The sequence below is a fragment of the Anomaloglossus baeobatrachus genome, chromosome 4, assembly GCF_048569485.1.
Source record: "Anomaloglossus baeobatrachus isolate aAnoBae1 chromosome 4, aAnoBae1.hap1, whole genome shotgun sequence".
NCBI classification, from domain to species: Eukaryota; Metazoa; Chordata; class Amphibia; order Anura; family Aromobatidae; genus Anomaloglossus; species Anomaloglossus baeobatrachus.
In genome coordinates, this window is record NC_134356.1 from 215,896,715 (window position 1) to 215,915,617 (window position 18,903).

Genomic DNA, 18,903 nt, shown 5'->3' on the forward strand with positions numbered 1-18,903 from the left:
TGAAAACTGCTGTTCACAAACGCTCTCCATCCAACCTCACTCAGCTCCAGCTGTTTGCAAAGGAAGAATGGGCAAGAATTTCAGTCTCTCGATGTGCAAAACTGATAGAGACATACCCCAAGCGACTTGCAGCTGTAATCGCAGCAAAAGGTGGCGCTACAAAGTATTAACTTAAAGGGGCTGAATAATATTACACGCCTCAATTTTCAGTTTATTATTTTTTATAAAAGTTTAAAATAAGCAATAAATATCGTTCAACTTCACAATTGTGTCCCACTTGTTGATTCTTCACCATAACATTTACATTCTTATCTTTATGTTTGACGCTTGAAATGTTGGAAAAGGTTGAAAAATTCAAGGGGGCAAATACTTTTGCAACGCACTGTAGATGCAGAGAGACATCCTGCGGCAAATTCTCCTGAAAAGACATAGTATAAGTCTATGGTATCAACGTAAAAAAACAAAGTTAATGTGTAACCCCTGTTTTGGAGCGCTTGCAGCAGGATGTCCGTGTCGGACTCACGTTTTATCTTTCACCCTTGAATTGAGAATCATCAGTCCAGGAGAAAGAAGCAGATTTCTTGGATAAGATATTACATTGTTGCTTATTTTCATGTGGATTATTTCTGAAATAAAATATTAAAAAGGTAAGTTCACACATTGTAGATTGCTTTGGGTTTTTTGGCTATGATTTGTACTGACCCTGATAAGTTTCATACCATGGGAGTAAAAGTGAGCCAAAAGATGCAACCTAACAACCATGTGTGAACGCACCCTTATAATCCGTGGCATGTCTCTGCCATATAATTGCAGCTAGCATAAATCACACACCCTGTACTGTGTATACAGACAACTTCAACATACCGAGCATATTAAAAACAAACATTCAGTGTTTATCTTGTATACTGAAAACTAATAAGATGATTTACATACAAACGACAACACCCAGTGATACTTCACATCTAGCCGTAATGATGCACACATTTGTAAAGATCACTTTTCCATACTTTTGATCACATTGTTCCCTATCTTTCTATTCCAATAACACTTGAAAGGACGGGATCTGACGGCAGGAGATCCTCCAGGGAATCTACATGTATTTATTTTTCCAGAACCCACAACCTTCCGTTCACAGGGAACCCTGTATGTGCTGTATGCTGGAATTAATTGTATCGCAAAGCAATGTTATTCTAACCTCAATCCTCACATATCTGACACCATGAATCCGTAATAGGGGAAATCCCTCAGTCAGGCCTCACATCTACAATGCATCTCGCAGTTTAGGAGCGTGCTGTCAAAGTGGAGCAAGAAATCTCGTGGATCGCCGTATACACAGCGCGGTGCTAATGTGATGAGCTGGCTGGAGGGATCAATTAAGGGTTCCACCATTTGCAACCTTGATTCTACAAACCAATATGAGGATGCGGGTAATTGCCGCTGATGAAATCTCTATATTCAAGAGAATCCACAAACACCTGTAGGAGATGCATTAACCCCTTAATGACCGCCGGCAGTAATATGTAGTAGCAGTCAGTGTTAATCCCTGCAAGCTGCTGAAAGCACCCTGCGGCAATCAGCGCACATCTCAGCTGATTTTTACCGCTGACATGTGTACATGTGTGACCACGTGGATCTGGTGGTTGTCATGGTAGCACAGGGTCATGTGATGACTCCTGTGCTCCCATGACTCAGATCCTGTAAGAAACAGCCAACTACTGGCTGTTACAAGAGATGATCATTTCTCACAGTCTGAGCGGTGCTGCTCTGATCAGGAGAAAAGAATGAGCGATCAGACAGCTGATCCTTATAGCCCCCTAGGGGACCTAGAAAATAAATAAAAAAAAGTAAAAAAAGTTTAAGAAAAAAAAAAAATTAAAAACCGTAAGCAGTCCCAATCACCTTCCTTTCACCCCATTAAAAACAAAAGGGTTAAAAAAAAAACCCATATATACACACACACACACACACACACACACACACACACACACACACACTTTGGTCATGCCGCGTTCAGAAACGCCCGATGAAAATATAAAATCAATTAATCTGATCGGTAAACAGCATAACGGCAAAAAAATTCCAAACGCAAAGATTACGTTTTTTGGTTGCCACAAATTTTGTGCTAAATGCAATAACCGGCGATTAAAATGGCACATCTGCACGATTATGGTATAGTTAAAACATCAGCTGGAGAGACAAAAAATAAGCTGTCACTGAGCTCCATATGCCAAAAAATGAAAAACACTACGAGTCACAAAAAATGGCGCAAAACATACGCCACTTTTTTCAGACAAAATACAGATTTTTTTCAACCCCTTAGATAAAATTAAACCTATACATGTTTAGTGTCTACGAACTCGCACCGACCTCCGGCATCACACTAACATGAGTTTTACTATATAGAGAACCCCGTGAATAAAATCTCAAATCGTACAATCGCACTTTTTTTTTGCAATTTTTCCAGTACACTATATGGTAAAACTCATGTTATGTAAAAGTACAGCTCATTCCGCAAAAAACAAGCCTTCACATGATCATATTGACTGAAAAATAAAAAAAGTTGCGTCTTTCGGAAGAATGGTAAACATCCCCCCCAGAAAGCGCAAAATAGGCCGGTCGTGAAGGGGATTTAAGGGAACCTGTCACCAGACGTAGTGACTATAAACTGCAGCCACCACCAGTGAGCTCTTATATACAGCATTCCAGAATACTGAAAATAAAGAGCCCAGACTGCTGTGTACAACGTAAAAAACACTTACAATACTCCCCAAAGGGGCAGTTTGGTCTGATGAGTGTTGCTGCTTCCCGGTCCAGCGCCTCTTCTCTCCAGCAATCTCCGTCGTCCTCCTTTCTGAGGCCCGTGTGCATGACGTTTCCTAGGTTACGCACACTAGCTGGCATGGAGGTCCTGCCCAGGCGCACTTTGATCTGCCCTGCTCAGGGCAGATCAAAGTATCATAGTGCCCATGCGCGGGTGGACTTTAATCTTTTTCCTTGCTCAGTACCAATGATGTATCACTTGGTTTACTGGGTGCAGCAGTTGTGACACCATCAGAGTTTTTAGATGTAGCAGACCTCAGGAAGCTAGCCCTGACCACACCATAACGCTCTTATCAGAGGAGGGTGTGTGGTCAGACGACTTGGCATGAGGCAGCTAGTACCAGCAATGATTGTGTCCTGGTAACACCTTCATAACCACCGTATACAACAGCACACAGCTTAATAAATTACAACATTGAAATGCATAATTCAGCCCCTATCTTCTGTCCTCAGATTAACCCCTTCACGACCGGACGATTTTTTTTGCTTTCCGTTTTTTTTTTCGCCATTCTCTTTCTGAGAGCCGTAACTTTTTTATTTTCCTGTCAATCTTGCCATATGAGGGCTCATTTTTTGCGGAACGAGCTGTACTTTTAAATGAAACCATCAGTTTTACCATTTAGTGTACTGGAAAACGGCAAAAAAATTACAAATGCAGAAAAATTGCAAAAAAAGTGTGATAGCACTATTGTTTTTGAGATATTTTATTCACTGTGTTCACTATATGGTAAAACCGATGTGTGGGTGTGATGCCTCAGGTCAGTGCGAGTTCGTAGACACCAAACATGTATAGGTTTACTTTTATATAAGGGGTAAAAAAAAAACCGGAAGTTTGTCCGAAAAAAGTGGCGCATGTTTTACACCATATTCCGTGACCCGTAGTGTTCTCATTTTTCGGGATCTATGGCTCAGTGACTGCTTATTTTTGCGTCTCGAGCTGACGTTTTTAACGGTACCATTTTTGCGCAGACGCTACGTTTTGATCGCCTCTTATTGCATTTTGCGCAAAAGTTGTGGCGACAAAAAAACGTCGTTTTGGCGTTTTGAATTTTTTTGCCACTGCGCCGTATACTGATCAGATTAATTGATTTTATATTTTGATCGGGCGTTTCTGAAAGCGGCGATACCAAATGTGTGTATATTTTTTATTTTTTAACCCTTTAATTTTCAATGGGGCGATTTGAACTTTTAGGTTTTTTTTAATTTTTTAAAAACTTTTGTTTTACTTTTTTTTTTATTTTACTAGTCCCCCTAGGGGGCTATTGCGATCAGCAATCCGATCGCTCTGCACTATCTGCTGATCACAGCTACACAGCGGTAAACAGCAGATACGCTCACTTTCTTTTTCACTGTGCCGCGGGCACAGCGAAAGTGAAAGCAATTAATGTGTAGTACAGGAGTCATCACATGACCCTGTGCTACCATGACAACTACCGGAAGTCACGTGTTCGCGTCACGTGACTTCCGGTATCGGGCGGTAAGTAAAAGTTTACCGCGATCGCGCTTATAATGGCGCTGTCACATATTGACAGCGCCATTTAAGGGTTAAACGGCACGAGCAGATAATGAGTCTGCTCGGGCCTAGCAGGCACACATCTCAGCTGTGAAAATCAGCTGAGATGTGCGCCGATCGCAGCATGCTGCCGCCGGCAGACCGCGGGCAGTAACGTTATGACCGCTAGGACGTAATTTTACTGCCCGCTGTCGTTAAGGGGTTAAACAGCAAAAACCTACAGAGATTTCCTTTAATATTTAAAGAGAGCAGTAGGATATGGTTTTCCTCTGGGTAAGGCCTGCATAAAGCCTCACACACACAGCAAACTAGTGTAAATGGTGCTGAATAGTGAGAGCGTCCCTCCAGTTCTGTATTATGGACCTACAAGAACTTATGTATAGCCATATGGTACCTCTGTTGTAGTAAAGACTATCAATGAAGCATAAAATCAGGAGGCACACAGAGGTAACGTACTGTCCAGTAAATGTGACAAATTCAGCACAGATCCATCATACAGCCCTGTGTATGAAGGTCCCAAACTTCAAGGAAATGTAAATGGTAAGAAATAGTTCCTTAGGCTGAAGAAACTTACAGAAGAAAGCACAAGCTGTGGTCCTGCTCTGTAACATGTATATGCTCTGAATGGACCAATGCTGATAACGCCATTATTATAATTTACATCAAACTCCAGGAGGTTTAATTAGAAACAGGTCAGAAAAGTGCATGAGAAATCATATTCAAATGGTCTCTTCAGAAAGGAAGGAGACAAACTCTAGTGCCACCTATTGGAAGTAGCAATCCTAAAAGTCAAAAGTGGCCTTTTAACGAGCCTTTTCATATGACTTAGGATTTATGCCAGATCAGAACCTCAATTTGCAGACACGGTATTTCGGGATGATTGCCCCTCGTCAGTGCAAAGTATGAGATCTGATCTGGCTGAATGAGAAGCTCTACTGGGGTCTAAGGAGAAAACTTTTCTCCTTGCGGAGACTGACAAATCAATCTGGCTGTCAGTGGTGAGGAGTCTTATGGCTTGCAATGCTGCTCTGAGAAATATTTAAATTGTCTCTTCAGGGAGGAAGGAGACAAACTCTGGTGCCACCTATTGGAAGTAGCAATCCTAAAAGTCAAAAGTGGCCTTTTAACGAGCCTTTTCATATGACTTAGGATTTATGCCAGATCAGAACCTCAATTTGCAGACACGGTATTTCGGGATGATTGCCCCTCGTCAGTGCAAAGTATGAGATCTGATCTGGCTGAATGAGAAGCTCTACTGGGGTCTAAGGAGAAAACTTTTCTCCTTGCGGAGACTGACAAATCAATCTGGCTGTCAGTGGTGAGGAGTCTTATGGCTTGCAATGCTGCTCTGAGAAATATTTAAATTGTCTCTTCAGGGAGGAAGGAGACAAACTCTGGTGCCACCTATTGGAAGTAGCAATCCTAAAAGTCAAAAGTGGCCTTTTAACGAGCCTTTTCATATGACTTAGGATTTATGCCAGATCAGAACCTCAATTTGCAGACACGGTATTTCGGGATGATTGCCCCTCGTCAGTGCAAAGTATGAGATCTGATCTGGCTGAATGAGAAGCTCTACTGGGGTCTAAGGAGAAAACTTTTCTCCTTGCGGAGACTGACAAATCAATCTGGCTGTCAGTGGTGAGGAGTCTTATGGCTTGCAATGCTGCTCTGAGAAATATTTAAATTGTCTCTTCAGGGAGGAAGGAGACAAACTCTGGTGCCACCTATTGGAAGTAGCAATCCTAAAAGTCAAAAGTGGCCTTTTAACGAGCCTTTTCATATGACCTAGGATTTATGCCAGATCAGAAACTCAATTTGCAGGCACAGTGTTTCGAGATGATACTCCCTTGTCAATACAAGTATGAGATCTGACCTGGCTCAATGAGAAATCATAGCATATGAAAACACAAACTTATGGGAATGCGAATCTATGAAGCAAAGGTTAAAAAGGTTGTCTCTTGTTGCTTTTTCAGGACGGTGTGCTCCTGATTGACAGTTCAGACCAGAGGTATTGTTGGGGACAGACTGTGTTCTCATATTGTGCAAGCAGTGCCTGCCTTAGGCTACTTTCACACATCAGTTTTCTGTATTCAGGCACAGTCCTTTTTTTTCCTGATCCAACGGATCCTGAAAAAAAAGTGAAAACCGTATCCACCGGATCCGTTTTTTTAACGGATCCGTTATGCCGGATCCGTTAAAAAACGGATCCGGTGGATACGGTTTGCATCCGTTTTTGCATCCTTTTCGTCCGGTTTTTGGCTGGATCCGTTTTGTTAATTACATTGGTGCATGCGCAGTTAACAAAAACGGATCCGGCGGCCGCATCCGTTTTTTACCGCATTACGCCGTATCCGGCGTCCATAGGCTTCTATTGTAAAACACGCCGTATCGCGCCGGATCCGGCGCGATGCGTTTTTTTTGCCGGACAAAAAAACGTTGCAAGCTACGTTGCCTCCGGCCGCCGCATTTATTTATTTTGCCGCATCCGGAAAAAAACGGATGCACCGCAAAGCCATCCGGTACAATCCGATAACAATGCAAGTCTATGGGGAAAAAACGGATGCGGTACTGGATCCGTTTTACCCGTTTTTTTCCGGATTGAACCTGATGGCAAAAAACTGATGTGTGAAAGTAGCCTTAAGCTGGTGTCACACTAAACGACAGCGACAACGACGTCGCTGTTACGTCACCATTTTCGGTGACGTAACAGCGACCTTGTAAGTCGCTGTTATGATCGCTGCTTAGCTGTCAAACACAGCAGAAGCAGCGATCATAACGTCGCTGTGCTACATGTTCAGAGAGCAGGGAGCCGCGCTTAGCGCTGGCTCCTTGCTCTCCTGCAGCACACATCGGGTTAATTAACCCGATGTGTGCTGCAGCTACATGTCACAGTTCAGAGAGCAGGGAGCCGCGCTTAGCGCTGGCTCCTTGCTCTCCTGCAGCACACATCGGGTTAATTAACCCGATGTGTGCTGCAGCTACATGTCACAGTTCAGAGAGCAGGGAGCCGCGCTTAGCGCTGGCTCCTTGCTCTCCTGCAGCACACATCGGGTTAATTAACCCGATGTGTGCTGCAGCTACATGTCACAGTTCAGAGAGCAGGGAGCCGCGCTTAGCGCTGGCTCCTTGCTCTCCTGCAGCACACATCGGGTTAATTACCCGATGCATACTGCAAACACATGTCACAGTGCAGGAGCCGGCGCTGGCAGCAAGAGCGGAGGCTAGTAACCAGCGTAAACATCGGGTAACCAGGGAAAGGTCTTCCCTTGGTTACCCGATGTTTACGCTGGTTACAGCTTACCGCAGCTGCCAGTGCCGGCTCCTGCTCGCTTCATTTCGTCGCTCTCTCGCTGTCACACACAGCGATGTGTGTGTCACAGCGGGAGAGTGACGACCAAAAAATGAAGCTGGACATTCAGCAACGACCGGCGACCTCACAGCAGGGGCCAGGTCGTTGCTGGATGTCACACACAGCGACAGCGACGGGACGTCGCTGCAACGTCACAGAAAATGGTGACGTAGCAGCGACGTCGTTGTCGTCGTCGTTATGTGTGACACCAGCTTTACATTGCAGCACTGAAATAACACAATAGCACTGAAGCTGGCCAGATTAATTGATGTGGCTAGCTTCAGAGCAGCGCTTACCAGCTCTATTGAAATAAAGAGCTTGTAAGCACTGCACTCTGTTTATTAGACAGGCCACAGCTGATTAGACTCCTGTAACCTTGGTAACATTTTGAAAAGTGATCTGGAAAAGATGATTTAAAGGTCTCTACCTGTACATACTCATACATGCTAGCGTTACAAGCAGAAATTACCTTCTCTGCCCATGCCCATAAGCCGATGGCCAGGAAAGAGGCTCCCAACAACTGCAGGGGAAAATAGGACAAAGAACATTAGTCACAAGGCAAAATGCATCCAAATATATACACTTTATTCATAGTCCCAATTTTACAGAAACCTTACAATTAACATTCCCATAATGGCACAGGTCTGAAAAAGGTTATTGCCCGCTTACTCGGGAGAATAATGAATAGCATGGTAAAACACGACCTTTAGTGAACAAAAGGCCATAGTTCTCACACAGAACATTATTCAGCAAAGCACAAAGAATTCACTCCCACAACACTATCACATTCTCAGGATCTGGAGAAAAACAGAGCTAGCAGTGAACACATTGTGTCTATCTTATCAGCGCGGCACAGAAATGGTTACTCAGGGGTATTGAGCACTTGGACTGCAAACCCTTGGATTTTCCTGTTTCCTGCTATGTAAATTTAACAACAGTTACCCTTCACCGGTCCCATCACAGGAGGTTCAAGCGGGGACGTTACATATAGCAGAAACAGGCATCAAGGGGAAACTAATGAGCATGTAGTGCGAGTGCGCAATGGAGGGGCACTGCTATGGCGCTTAATACCTGGCAGTGCCCACAGAACCAGACCACATCCAGGACAGTGTACAGAACCCTCTGCAGTATATGTCCCATCCTGAGAGCAGGTTGTACGCTACAGAATGGAGAAATAAGTGGGAGAGGAATAGTCGGGGCCGCGCAACAGCAACTGCTGCAAACACAAAATGGGATGGCTTATAATAGAAGGAGAAAACGGGAAATCAGTGAGCAAAAGGTTATTGGGATTTTATTTAAACTACAAAACAAGGGGCTGGACAATTTCCACGCAGCCTTTCCAGTGTATACATTCTAGCATCCAAGGCTAGGGCGGCAAGCATGCGGCAGTCATGGAAGCGAGAGGGAGACTATACATTAGCTTTTACCTTTAGGTTACAATTTATGTTACAGCTCAACTGGGTGTTACCAAAGATTTGTCTCCAAGAGCATGAGCACCCTACTCAAAGAGTTACTGCATAGAAATACAGCAAAGCTGAGCTATGTATTATCACAAAACCTTTCAGATGTACCTTATAGTGCTGTAAGCTCTCCCTAACCCCACACTGACTGCTGTGAGGCCAGATCTGAAAGGGGGTTTAATGATATATAACTCCTCTCTGCTGTATCTACACAGTAGCTGCAGAGATAAACTGCAAAGGGCGTGTCATTTTCTCCTCTACATGTTGCTGCCTGCTTACGATTGGCTAACCTTATACAGGGGAAGAAGTACACGCCCCCAGAGCTTCTCTGCTAATGCCCTGTTGCACTACAACCTACAGCTTGCAAAACAATATCTTACCCATAGGGGTGAAATAAAAAATATAGACATACATTCGTATGTGTATTATACATATATAAAAATGTGTGTGTAATATATCTATATCTATATGTATCTATCCACATACATATATATTCTACTTTTTATTATAATTATATATATATATATATATATATATATATATATATATATATATATATATATATATATATATATATATATATATATATATATATATATATATACACACACACATATATATGTGGAGATTTTATATATATATATATATATATATATATATATATATATATATATATATATATATATATATATATATATATATATATATATATATATATATAATCTCCACACACATACATATATATATATATATATATATATATATATATATATATATATATATATAATCTCCACACACATATATATATATATATATATATATATATATATACATACATACATACATATATATACATACAAACACACATACATATATCCATACACCGACATACATATATGCGCACACACACACACACACAGTACATGTTTTACTCAGTTCATTGCAATTAAGGGGAGTGGGAGCTAGTGAGAGCTGAAAAAAAGCAGCTGCTCCAAGGTGCTAGATAAAAGTTACTTCCTCTCCATAAAGGAAAGCACAGTTAGATAATCACATGTACATACATAAGCAATTGAAGTGGAAATGAACAGCCTGGCCTTTCAGCCAGATGAACGTTTATAGAAACATTTGATTGTGATCACTGCCCCATGTACAGATGGTCAGCCGTAGATTTAAACCTGTGTTAACTGATCTTATCTTATGTGGAGGTAAAACTTACGGTATGATAGTACACCCCCTAGTATAAAAAGATGGGCAGTCGATAATTGTTCGTGTCTGGATCCAAACAATCATTTGTCACTGAAGAGCACCACTAATAGATTTCCTAAATCGTCTATATGCCTTTATCTACCTGTGTACAGTCCCCATATACTTCAGATGGTTTGGCCAGCAGCTACCATATTGCTGCCATCTCTCCTATAGAAAAGACCACTCACTATACCAAGCGATCCTGTGTGCTCTACGAGAGTGCAGCTGCAGACATCTCTGGAGGAGGCTTATTTCTAGAGAGCAAAAGGATCGGTGGTCCGAAATGGAACATGTCAAAACCTTAATCCCTCCTGACATCAAAGGCTGAGTGCTCCAAACATGTTACACTAATTCATAATGGCAAGTTCACCTGACATTATTCTAATTTGTATGATGCTCTTAAAGGGAACCAATGACCAGGATGTTCCTACATAACCTAAACCTGTGCTATACTGGCACTATCAGGCTGATTCTATACATACAGTGCTATACTGGAACTATCAGGCTGATTCTATACATACAGTGCTGTACTGGCACTATCAGGCTGATTCTATACATACAGTGCTATACTGGCACTATCAGGCTGATTCTATACATACAGTGCTATACTGGCACTATCAGGCTGATTCTATACATACAGTTCTGTACTGGCACTATCAGGCTGATTCTATACATACAGTGCTATACTGGCACTATCAGGCTGATTCTATACATACAGTGCTATACTGGCACTATCAGGCTGATTCTATACATACAGTGCTATACTGGCACTATCAGGCTGATTCTATACATACAGTGCTATACTGGCACTATCAGGCTGATTCTATACATACAGTTCTGTACTGGCACTATCAGGCTGATTCTATACATACAGTGCTATACTGGCACTACCAGGCTGATTCTATACATACAGTGCTATACTGGCACTATCAGGCTGATTCTATACATACAGTGCTATACTGGCACTATCAGGCTGATTCTATACATACAGTGCTATACTGGCACTATCAGGCTGATTCTATACATACAGTTCTGTACTGGCACTATCAGGCTGATTCTATACATACAGTGCTATACTGGCACTATCAGGCTGATTCTATACATACAGTGCTGTACTGACACTATCAGGCTGATTCTATACATACAGTGCTATACTGGCACTATCAGGCTGATTCTATACATACAGTGCTGTACTGGCACTATCAGGCTGATTCTATACATACAGTGCTATACTGGCACTATCAGGCTGATTCTATACATACAGTGCTATACTGGCACTATCAGGCTGATTCTATACATACAGTGCTGTACTGGCACTATCAGGCTGATTCTATACATACAGTACTGTACTGACACTATCAGGCTGATTCTATACATACAGTGCTATACTGGCACTATCAGGCTGATTCTATACATACAGTGCTGTACTGGCACTATCAGGCTGATCCTATACATACAGTGCTGTACTGGCACTATCAGGCTGATTCTATACATACAGTGCTGTACTGGCACTATCAGGCTGATTCTATACATACAGTGCTATACTGGCACTATCAGGCTGATTCTATACATACAGTGCTATACTGGCACTATCAGGCTGATTCTATACATACAGTGCTGTACTGACACTATCAGGCTGATTCTATACATACAGTGCTGTACTGGCACTATCAGGCTGATTCTATACATACAGTGCTGTACTGGCACTATCAGGCTGATTCTATACATACAGTGCTATACTGGCACTATCAGGCTGATTCTATACATACAGTGCTATACTGGCACTATCATAAATACATACCTTTAGTGCTCAGCTCGAGGTTTAGGTTTTGAAATCCAAGTAAGTAAAATTTATAAAATTAGCTGCTTGTTGAGTGACAGCAGCTGAGGAGCAGATAATATCTTCATAGTTATCCCCTCCCTCAGTTAGAATTAGCATACGTATTATACAATCGATTCACTGTCTCTTGCAGGACCTGTGTGAGGTCATACCCATGTGACCACAAGGGGCGGGGCCTCAGCCAACAAAGCTGGATACCAGGTTACATGGGTACCACCTCACACAGGTCCTGCAAGATACAAAGTGAATCGATTGTATAATACGTATGCTAATTCTAACAGGGGGAGGGGATAACTATGAATATATTATCTGATCCTCAGCTGCTGTCACTCAACAAGCAGCTAATTTTATGAACTTTACTTTCTTGGATTAAAAAAATCTAAAACATCTGAGCTGACCACTACAAGTATGTATAGAATCAGCCTGATAGTCCCAGTACAGCACTGTATGTATAGTATCAGCCTGATAGTGCCAGCATAGCACTGTATGTATAGAATCAGCCTGATAGTGCCAGCATAGTGCCAGCATAGCACTGTATGTATAGAATCAGCCTGATAGTGCCAGTATAGCACTGTATGTATAGTATCAGCCTGATAGTGCCAGCATAGTGCCAGCATAGCACTGTATGTATAGAATCAGCCTGATAGTGCCAGCATAGTGCCAGCATAGCACTGTATGTATAGAATCAGCCTGATAGTGCCAGTATAGCACTGTATGTATAGTATCAGCCTGATAGTGCCAGTATAGCACTGGCTTTGTGTTATATAGGAAAATCCTGGTGATTGGTTCCCTTTAAAGGGATGTTAAGGCCCATTAAATAGTGAAAGTCCGTCCCCAATTAACAACCTATAGCAAGATTATTCAGGTCAACACACAACACGCTCAGATTTTTAAGCACCCATCAATAATCTATGGACATAAAATTTTGGTTGGTCTGTGAAATCAGGCCAAGAATCTGCCAATTAGTTTGCATACAGTCGGCTCGAAATCGCTTGAAAGGGAATCAATCCCCAGGTTCTTGCCACCTAATTTGTGGGCAACATAATGTAGGGGGAGAGACCCTGATTCTAGTGATGTATTACTTACTGGACTGCTTAGTGTAGATCTTCTAAAATCATTGTTTTATCAGCAGGAGATCATCACTAAAGGATTTGTAAACCTGCTGCCCCATCACTTAATGGCCGCTTTCTGTATATGCTGTGCATAGGCAGAAAGAGGTCAGTGAGCGGGGTTATACAAAGCTGAGCATTAAGTAACTATTAGGGATGCGGCAAATAAAAGAATCAGCTCAGTAAGCGACATCACTGGAATCATCATGCTGTTGACCGACCGCGTTTAATGACAGCAACTGAGCAACCCCACCTTAGGATTCTAAAAAATAGTAAAACATCAGAGCAAAGTTTATAAAGATAATAAAAGTTATGAGGTGTGGCTCACAGACTAATCTGCTGACTACAGCTTTGTGCACTCACTATATCAGGACGTCATTTCCTAGTAGTTATGGGGGAATTTAACTCCGAGATACTCCGGAAGGCCGTGACTGACAAGCGTTGTACGCTGGCCTGTGACCTACAAGCCAGAGCTTTTCATCAGGGCAAGCTCTGGTCACAGGAGCCCCCAAACCATACACATAAAGGGCAAGGACCTGCCATTGCAACACTTCAGCAGCTCCTACAATCCAGCTGTTCCACTGTACTGGGAGCCTCACCATACTGGAGGAGGGGGAAGCAGACAAGCCACATAGACTGACACGGGAGAAGCAGTGGAGAGTGCGAAAACATTTCCCACAGCGGCTGAGTTGGTTGCCATAGAAACAAATGTCCTCCCATACAGTTCAGGCAGTAACCACGGAGACCCCATATATTTCCTGCAAAAAGGTGGGAGCTGCCCAAGGCGTGTGTGCTACACCTAGCGCAGCTCCAGAGTGGTCCCCATTTCGGTTCGGACATGGTTCTCCGGAGCGTCATGTAACTTATAATTAACTCATATCACACAGTACACTTTATATACTGTATTGTACACCTATACACAGGAGAAAGCTAAGGGGGTTATGCCAAAAGACACTCCATGTGGATATATTCAGAAGAGTAAGGCTGTGTGTACACACTATTTGGTACAGAAATTTCTGCACCAAATCTGCATCTCCTGACAGAAAGACGTGCGTTTCTACTGCATTTTCGGTGCGTTTTTTGCATACATTTTCCATGCATTAGGGGCGGAAAAATGCTGGCAAAATTAGTCCTCCTAGACAGATCATGCCTTCTCAATCCTGAGGTCAAATCTGTCTTCAGTGACTAGATTTTTCCACTAATGAACTAGGAGATGGCAGTTGGGGCTCATAAGGTTCTATGGTGGCAGTTGGGGCTCATAAGGTTCTATGGTGGCAGTTGGGGCTCATAAGGTTCTATGGTGGCAGTTGGGGCTCATAAGGTTCTATGGAGTGTAACACTCGTTTGCAGCAGAATGTCTGTCCCTGTCTCTTGCTCCTTCCTTCCACACAATTGTAAAAGCATCTCTTTTCAAATGGGACAGTGTCTTCACTGAACACAGATTTTATCCATGAATTCAGAGTGAAAGAGGAGTCGTCAAGCAGAAGAAAGAAGCCGATTTGTCTGGTAAGGGTAAGGACACACGCCGAGTAAAGCAGGCCGAGTGGAATGCGATTATAAAAAAAAAAAAAAAAAAAATGGCAGTCCACTCGAACCAAAGTCACTCCATGGGGCCGTTCCCATCTGCGATTTTTATCTCAGTCCTAAGCGGACTAGTAGAGAAAACAGTCGCAGCATGCTGCGGGTGGAATCCGATCCGTATTCACTCGCACCCATACAAATCTATGGGTGCGAGAGAAACAGCGCACTGCACTCAGATGACACTGGAGTGCAGTGCAATAATACATCAACTGATAATGAAGGGGATGAGATTAGCCCCTCCCTCTCCTCCACAGCTGTGATCCGATCGCAGAATCAGATCACAGTATAATGACACACTGCTTACGCTCGCAGTAGAGCAAGAGCCGATGGTCATTAGCATATCACAGCCAATGCTCTCACACCGCATGCCATACGCTCGTGCGTCCCCAGCCTTAGATCACAAAGTGTCTTATTTTCATGTGCACTATTGATTTATGACATCAAAATAAAAACTAATCACTATCAAAGCCCCCCATACGTGTTTGATGACTGAATGAGGTTTCAGCCCATAGCCACATTGGCCGTTTTTCCCATATACTGGAGCGTTCATTTGGCCAAGTGCTCCTATATTCACTATGAAAAAGCCACCGACAAGGATCTTAGTGGCAATCAGCAGTCCAAAATCAGGCATGGCAGACTGACATCTCCCCCCACAGTCTGATCAGTGTCCCCATACACATTAGATCGCTGTCAAGTGTGGCCAACATTAGTGTAATGTGTGTGGAGGGGTCGTAGACCATATCTACAAAGCAGATATAATAAAATGACAGGCCGAGAACTTTCTACACTGGTCACTCCTGTGGGCAAGGACACTTGAGATCAACACTTGCCATTGGGATTTTAATATAAATATATTATCAACTTACAGAACTGCTTCATCTTTTATATAAAATCTATTCCATTTCCTTAATGGAACAAGAGCAGCCAAGGAAAAAAAAAAAAAAAAAGTTAATTTGAAACTAATGTCCGTGTGCCCTAATGTTACCTGACCACACTCAATAGATAAAGCAAAAAAACCAGAAGTATACATTACTTTGAACAGAGCAAATATTCTGTAGGTCACCTGTAAAGTTCACAGAACATACAGACCAGGGAAAATGTGACTGTCCCTGAGGTCATGGGCACATCACCAGCGGCATATCTTGTCCAAACATTGTGGCTTTCATCTTGGTCAGGTCTTTGTTTTCCCATCTTTACGATATTAGGTAAGAAACTAATAGAAAATATAATTGCTTTTGATGTACAATGGTGCGATGTGATACACAACATGTAATACAGAGATACAGATCCAAGACAAAACCAGTACCTTCTTCTAAAGTGCTACCTAAGGACACAGATACGGTCTTAGCTAAATGACTAACTAGAAGAACATAATAAGAGATTATTCTAAAAGCCATAAACTTGTGCGCTTTAATATGCCAATAAAATAAAATGATCTGTCTTAATACTTACGGGAACTTTTTTTTTTTTTTTTTTACTTGTTGCTAAAAATCAAAGACCAAGGCTAGGTGACCAGAATGCTTTTTGTGGTGTGTTTTTTTCTGCAGCCCTTGGGAGAATTTAAAAAAATTAAAAAAAAAAAAGAACTGCTTACTAAAAGCAGGTTTTGCTGCCTTTTTGGTGTAGATTATATGTCACTTGTTTAGTAAAGTAAGTTTTCATTGTATTACTGTCACTCGCTTCTGGCTGTGTGTGCGCTACGTGCTTACAGGTAGTACCTGTCATACATTGCACAGATTCCAAGCACAGTCTGATATCTCTATAGGAGGCAGAGGAAACAGAGCATCAGATTGCTGCCAAATGCTTGCATATCCTTTTCCTAAATGTCCAATTTTGATCAATGTCCTCACTCTGGAAGTCTATGGGCCCGTGAAAATCACAGCACACAACTGGCATCAGTGTACATGCTGTCCGTGGTTAAAGCACCACTCTAGCGTTTTGTTTTATTAACTGCACTGCTGGACTGGTGCTTTAAATACAAGTCCTCTGATTCTGGTCTTATACTCACCTGCTGCCATCTTCATCTTTTTACACTGCCACTCCGGTAGGTGTCCAGCGATTTGTGACCTTCTGACAACTCCAGTGTTTCATGGAGAGCACCGGAGGTCAAAACGTAAGAGTCTATGAGTGCCTTGTTCTGGCTCTCATAGACTTGTATTGGGAGGTTGTGATGTAACTTATGACTTCTAGCCAGTAAGAAGTTCGGAGCACAAGATGACACTGCAGTGCCTAAAAACAACAATGCCACGGGAAACCAAGGATATGACAGAGGGCCGGGGACTTTGCTTTAGGCCGGGGCCTTATGGGGCACTACTGCGATCCTCGCTTGACACTCAGCTCACGCTGGCAGCACAGCTGCACGACTGTGCGAGCGGGCACTGAGGAGGGGCGGGCCAGAACTGAGGAGGGGAGGGAGAGATTTATCTCCCTCTCTCCTCCGTAGCCGGCTATTGCCATTTCTCGCCCTGCACTCGCGGTACACTGGTGTACCGCGAGTGCAGTGCGATTTTTGTCTCTCCCTTAGACTTGAATGGGTGCGAGAGAAACCAGGACCCATTGCAGTGGCAGCATGCTGCGATTGTTTTCTCGGTCCGATTAGGGCTGAGAAAATAATCGCTCATGTGCGCTGACACACAGGTCCGAATAATATTGGTCCGAATGGAATGTGATGTTTTATCGCACTCCACTCGCACCATTTGTTTCGCAGTGTGGCTTAGGCCTTAAAGCGACTCCAGCACTGAAAAAAACAAACGAAGAAGTAGTGCTTTAATGAATAGAAGCTCTGTAACTTCGTTTTCCAATACGTGACAATCACTGATGGTGAAACGTGACACACTGATAAATTTCAAAGGGCTATGTGAAGAATTACTGATGTCTGAATGAGACCTCAGACATCTATTGCAATATGACATGGCACCAAGACAATTCTGAAGAGCACACATGTTCAGAACGTCTTGGAGTGGGACAACTTTCAGAAATGATGGCATTTCCATCACATCCTTACATTGAAATGTTTTTGATCAAACTTCCTATGAAAACAGTATATTTTTAAAAATGATAAAACACTCAAGATGCTTGTTCCAAATTATTATGCACAGCAGAGTTTTCAGCCTTTTTATTTTGAAAACCAAAATGGTCAATTGTGAAATTCTAAGCATTATCAGCTTATTACAAAATGAAATCAGTTTTCAAGTCAAAACTTAATTCTAGGTGATGTTACATTTCCACATAGGACTCCTTGTTTGAAAGAAGCTTCTGAACTCTCTCGTCCATTGCATTTGTCAGTTTTTGGATGGCTTGTGCTTCTATTGTTTTGAATGTGGACAGAATACCCTCCCAGAGCTGTTGCTTAGATGTGAACTGCCTCCCGCCATCATAGACACTCCTTTTGATGATGCTCCAGAGGTTCTCAGTGGGGTTGAGGTCAGGGGAAGATGGTGGCCACACTATAAGTAAGTTTGCCCTCTTTTATGCCCATAACAGCCAGAGATGCAGATGTGTTATTTGCAGCATGAGATGGTGCATTATCATGCATGAAAATGATCTTGCTGCGGAATGCACGGTTCTTCCTCCTGAACCATGGCAGGAAGTGCTGTTTTAGAAACTCCACATAGATTATGGAGTTCATCTTTACCCCTTCAGGGATACTAAAGGGGTCGACAATCTCTCTCCCCATGATTCCAGCCCAAAATATTACTCCACCTCCTCCTTGTTGGCGCCTTAGCAGCGTTTTCATGGGGTGTCCATCAACCAGCCATCCTCCACTCCATCCATCTGGACCATCGAGCGTTGCACGGCACTCATCGGTGAACAAAACAGTTTGGAAGTCAGTCTTCATGTATCGTTTGACCCACTGGAGCAGTTTCTGCTTGTGTGCAGTGGATAGAGGTGGTCGACAGGATGGCTTACGCACAGCTGCAAACCTCTGAAGGACCCTGCATCTTGTTGTTCGGGGGATGTTGGAGGCACCAGCAGCTTCAAAAACT

General features: G+C 42.7%; 1 protein-coding gene across 1 annotated transcript in view; it reads right to left on the reverse strand.

The window, feature by feature from the left end:
• TSPAN17 (tetraspanin 17) overlaps positions 1-18,903 on the reverse strand; it is a 111,848-nt gene that overhangs the window by 33,778 nt on the left and 59,167 nt on the right. The window contains exon 2 of the mRNA XM_075344654.1: positions 8,152-8,202. Within this exon, the coding sequence (XP_075200769.1) occupies positions 8,152-8,202 (51 nt within the window). The remainder of the gene's footprint in view (positions 1-8,151; positions 8,203-18,903) is intronic.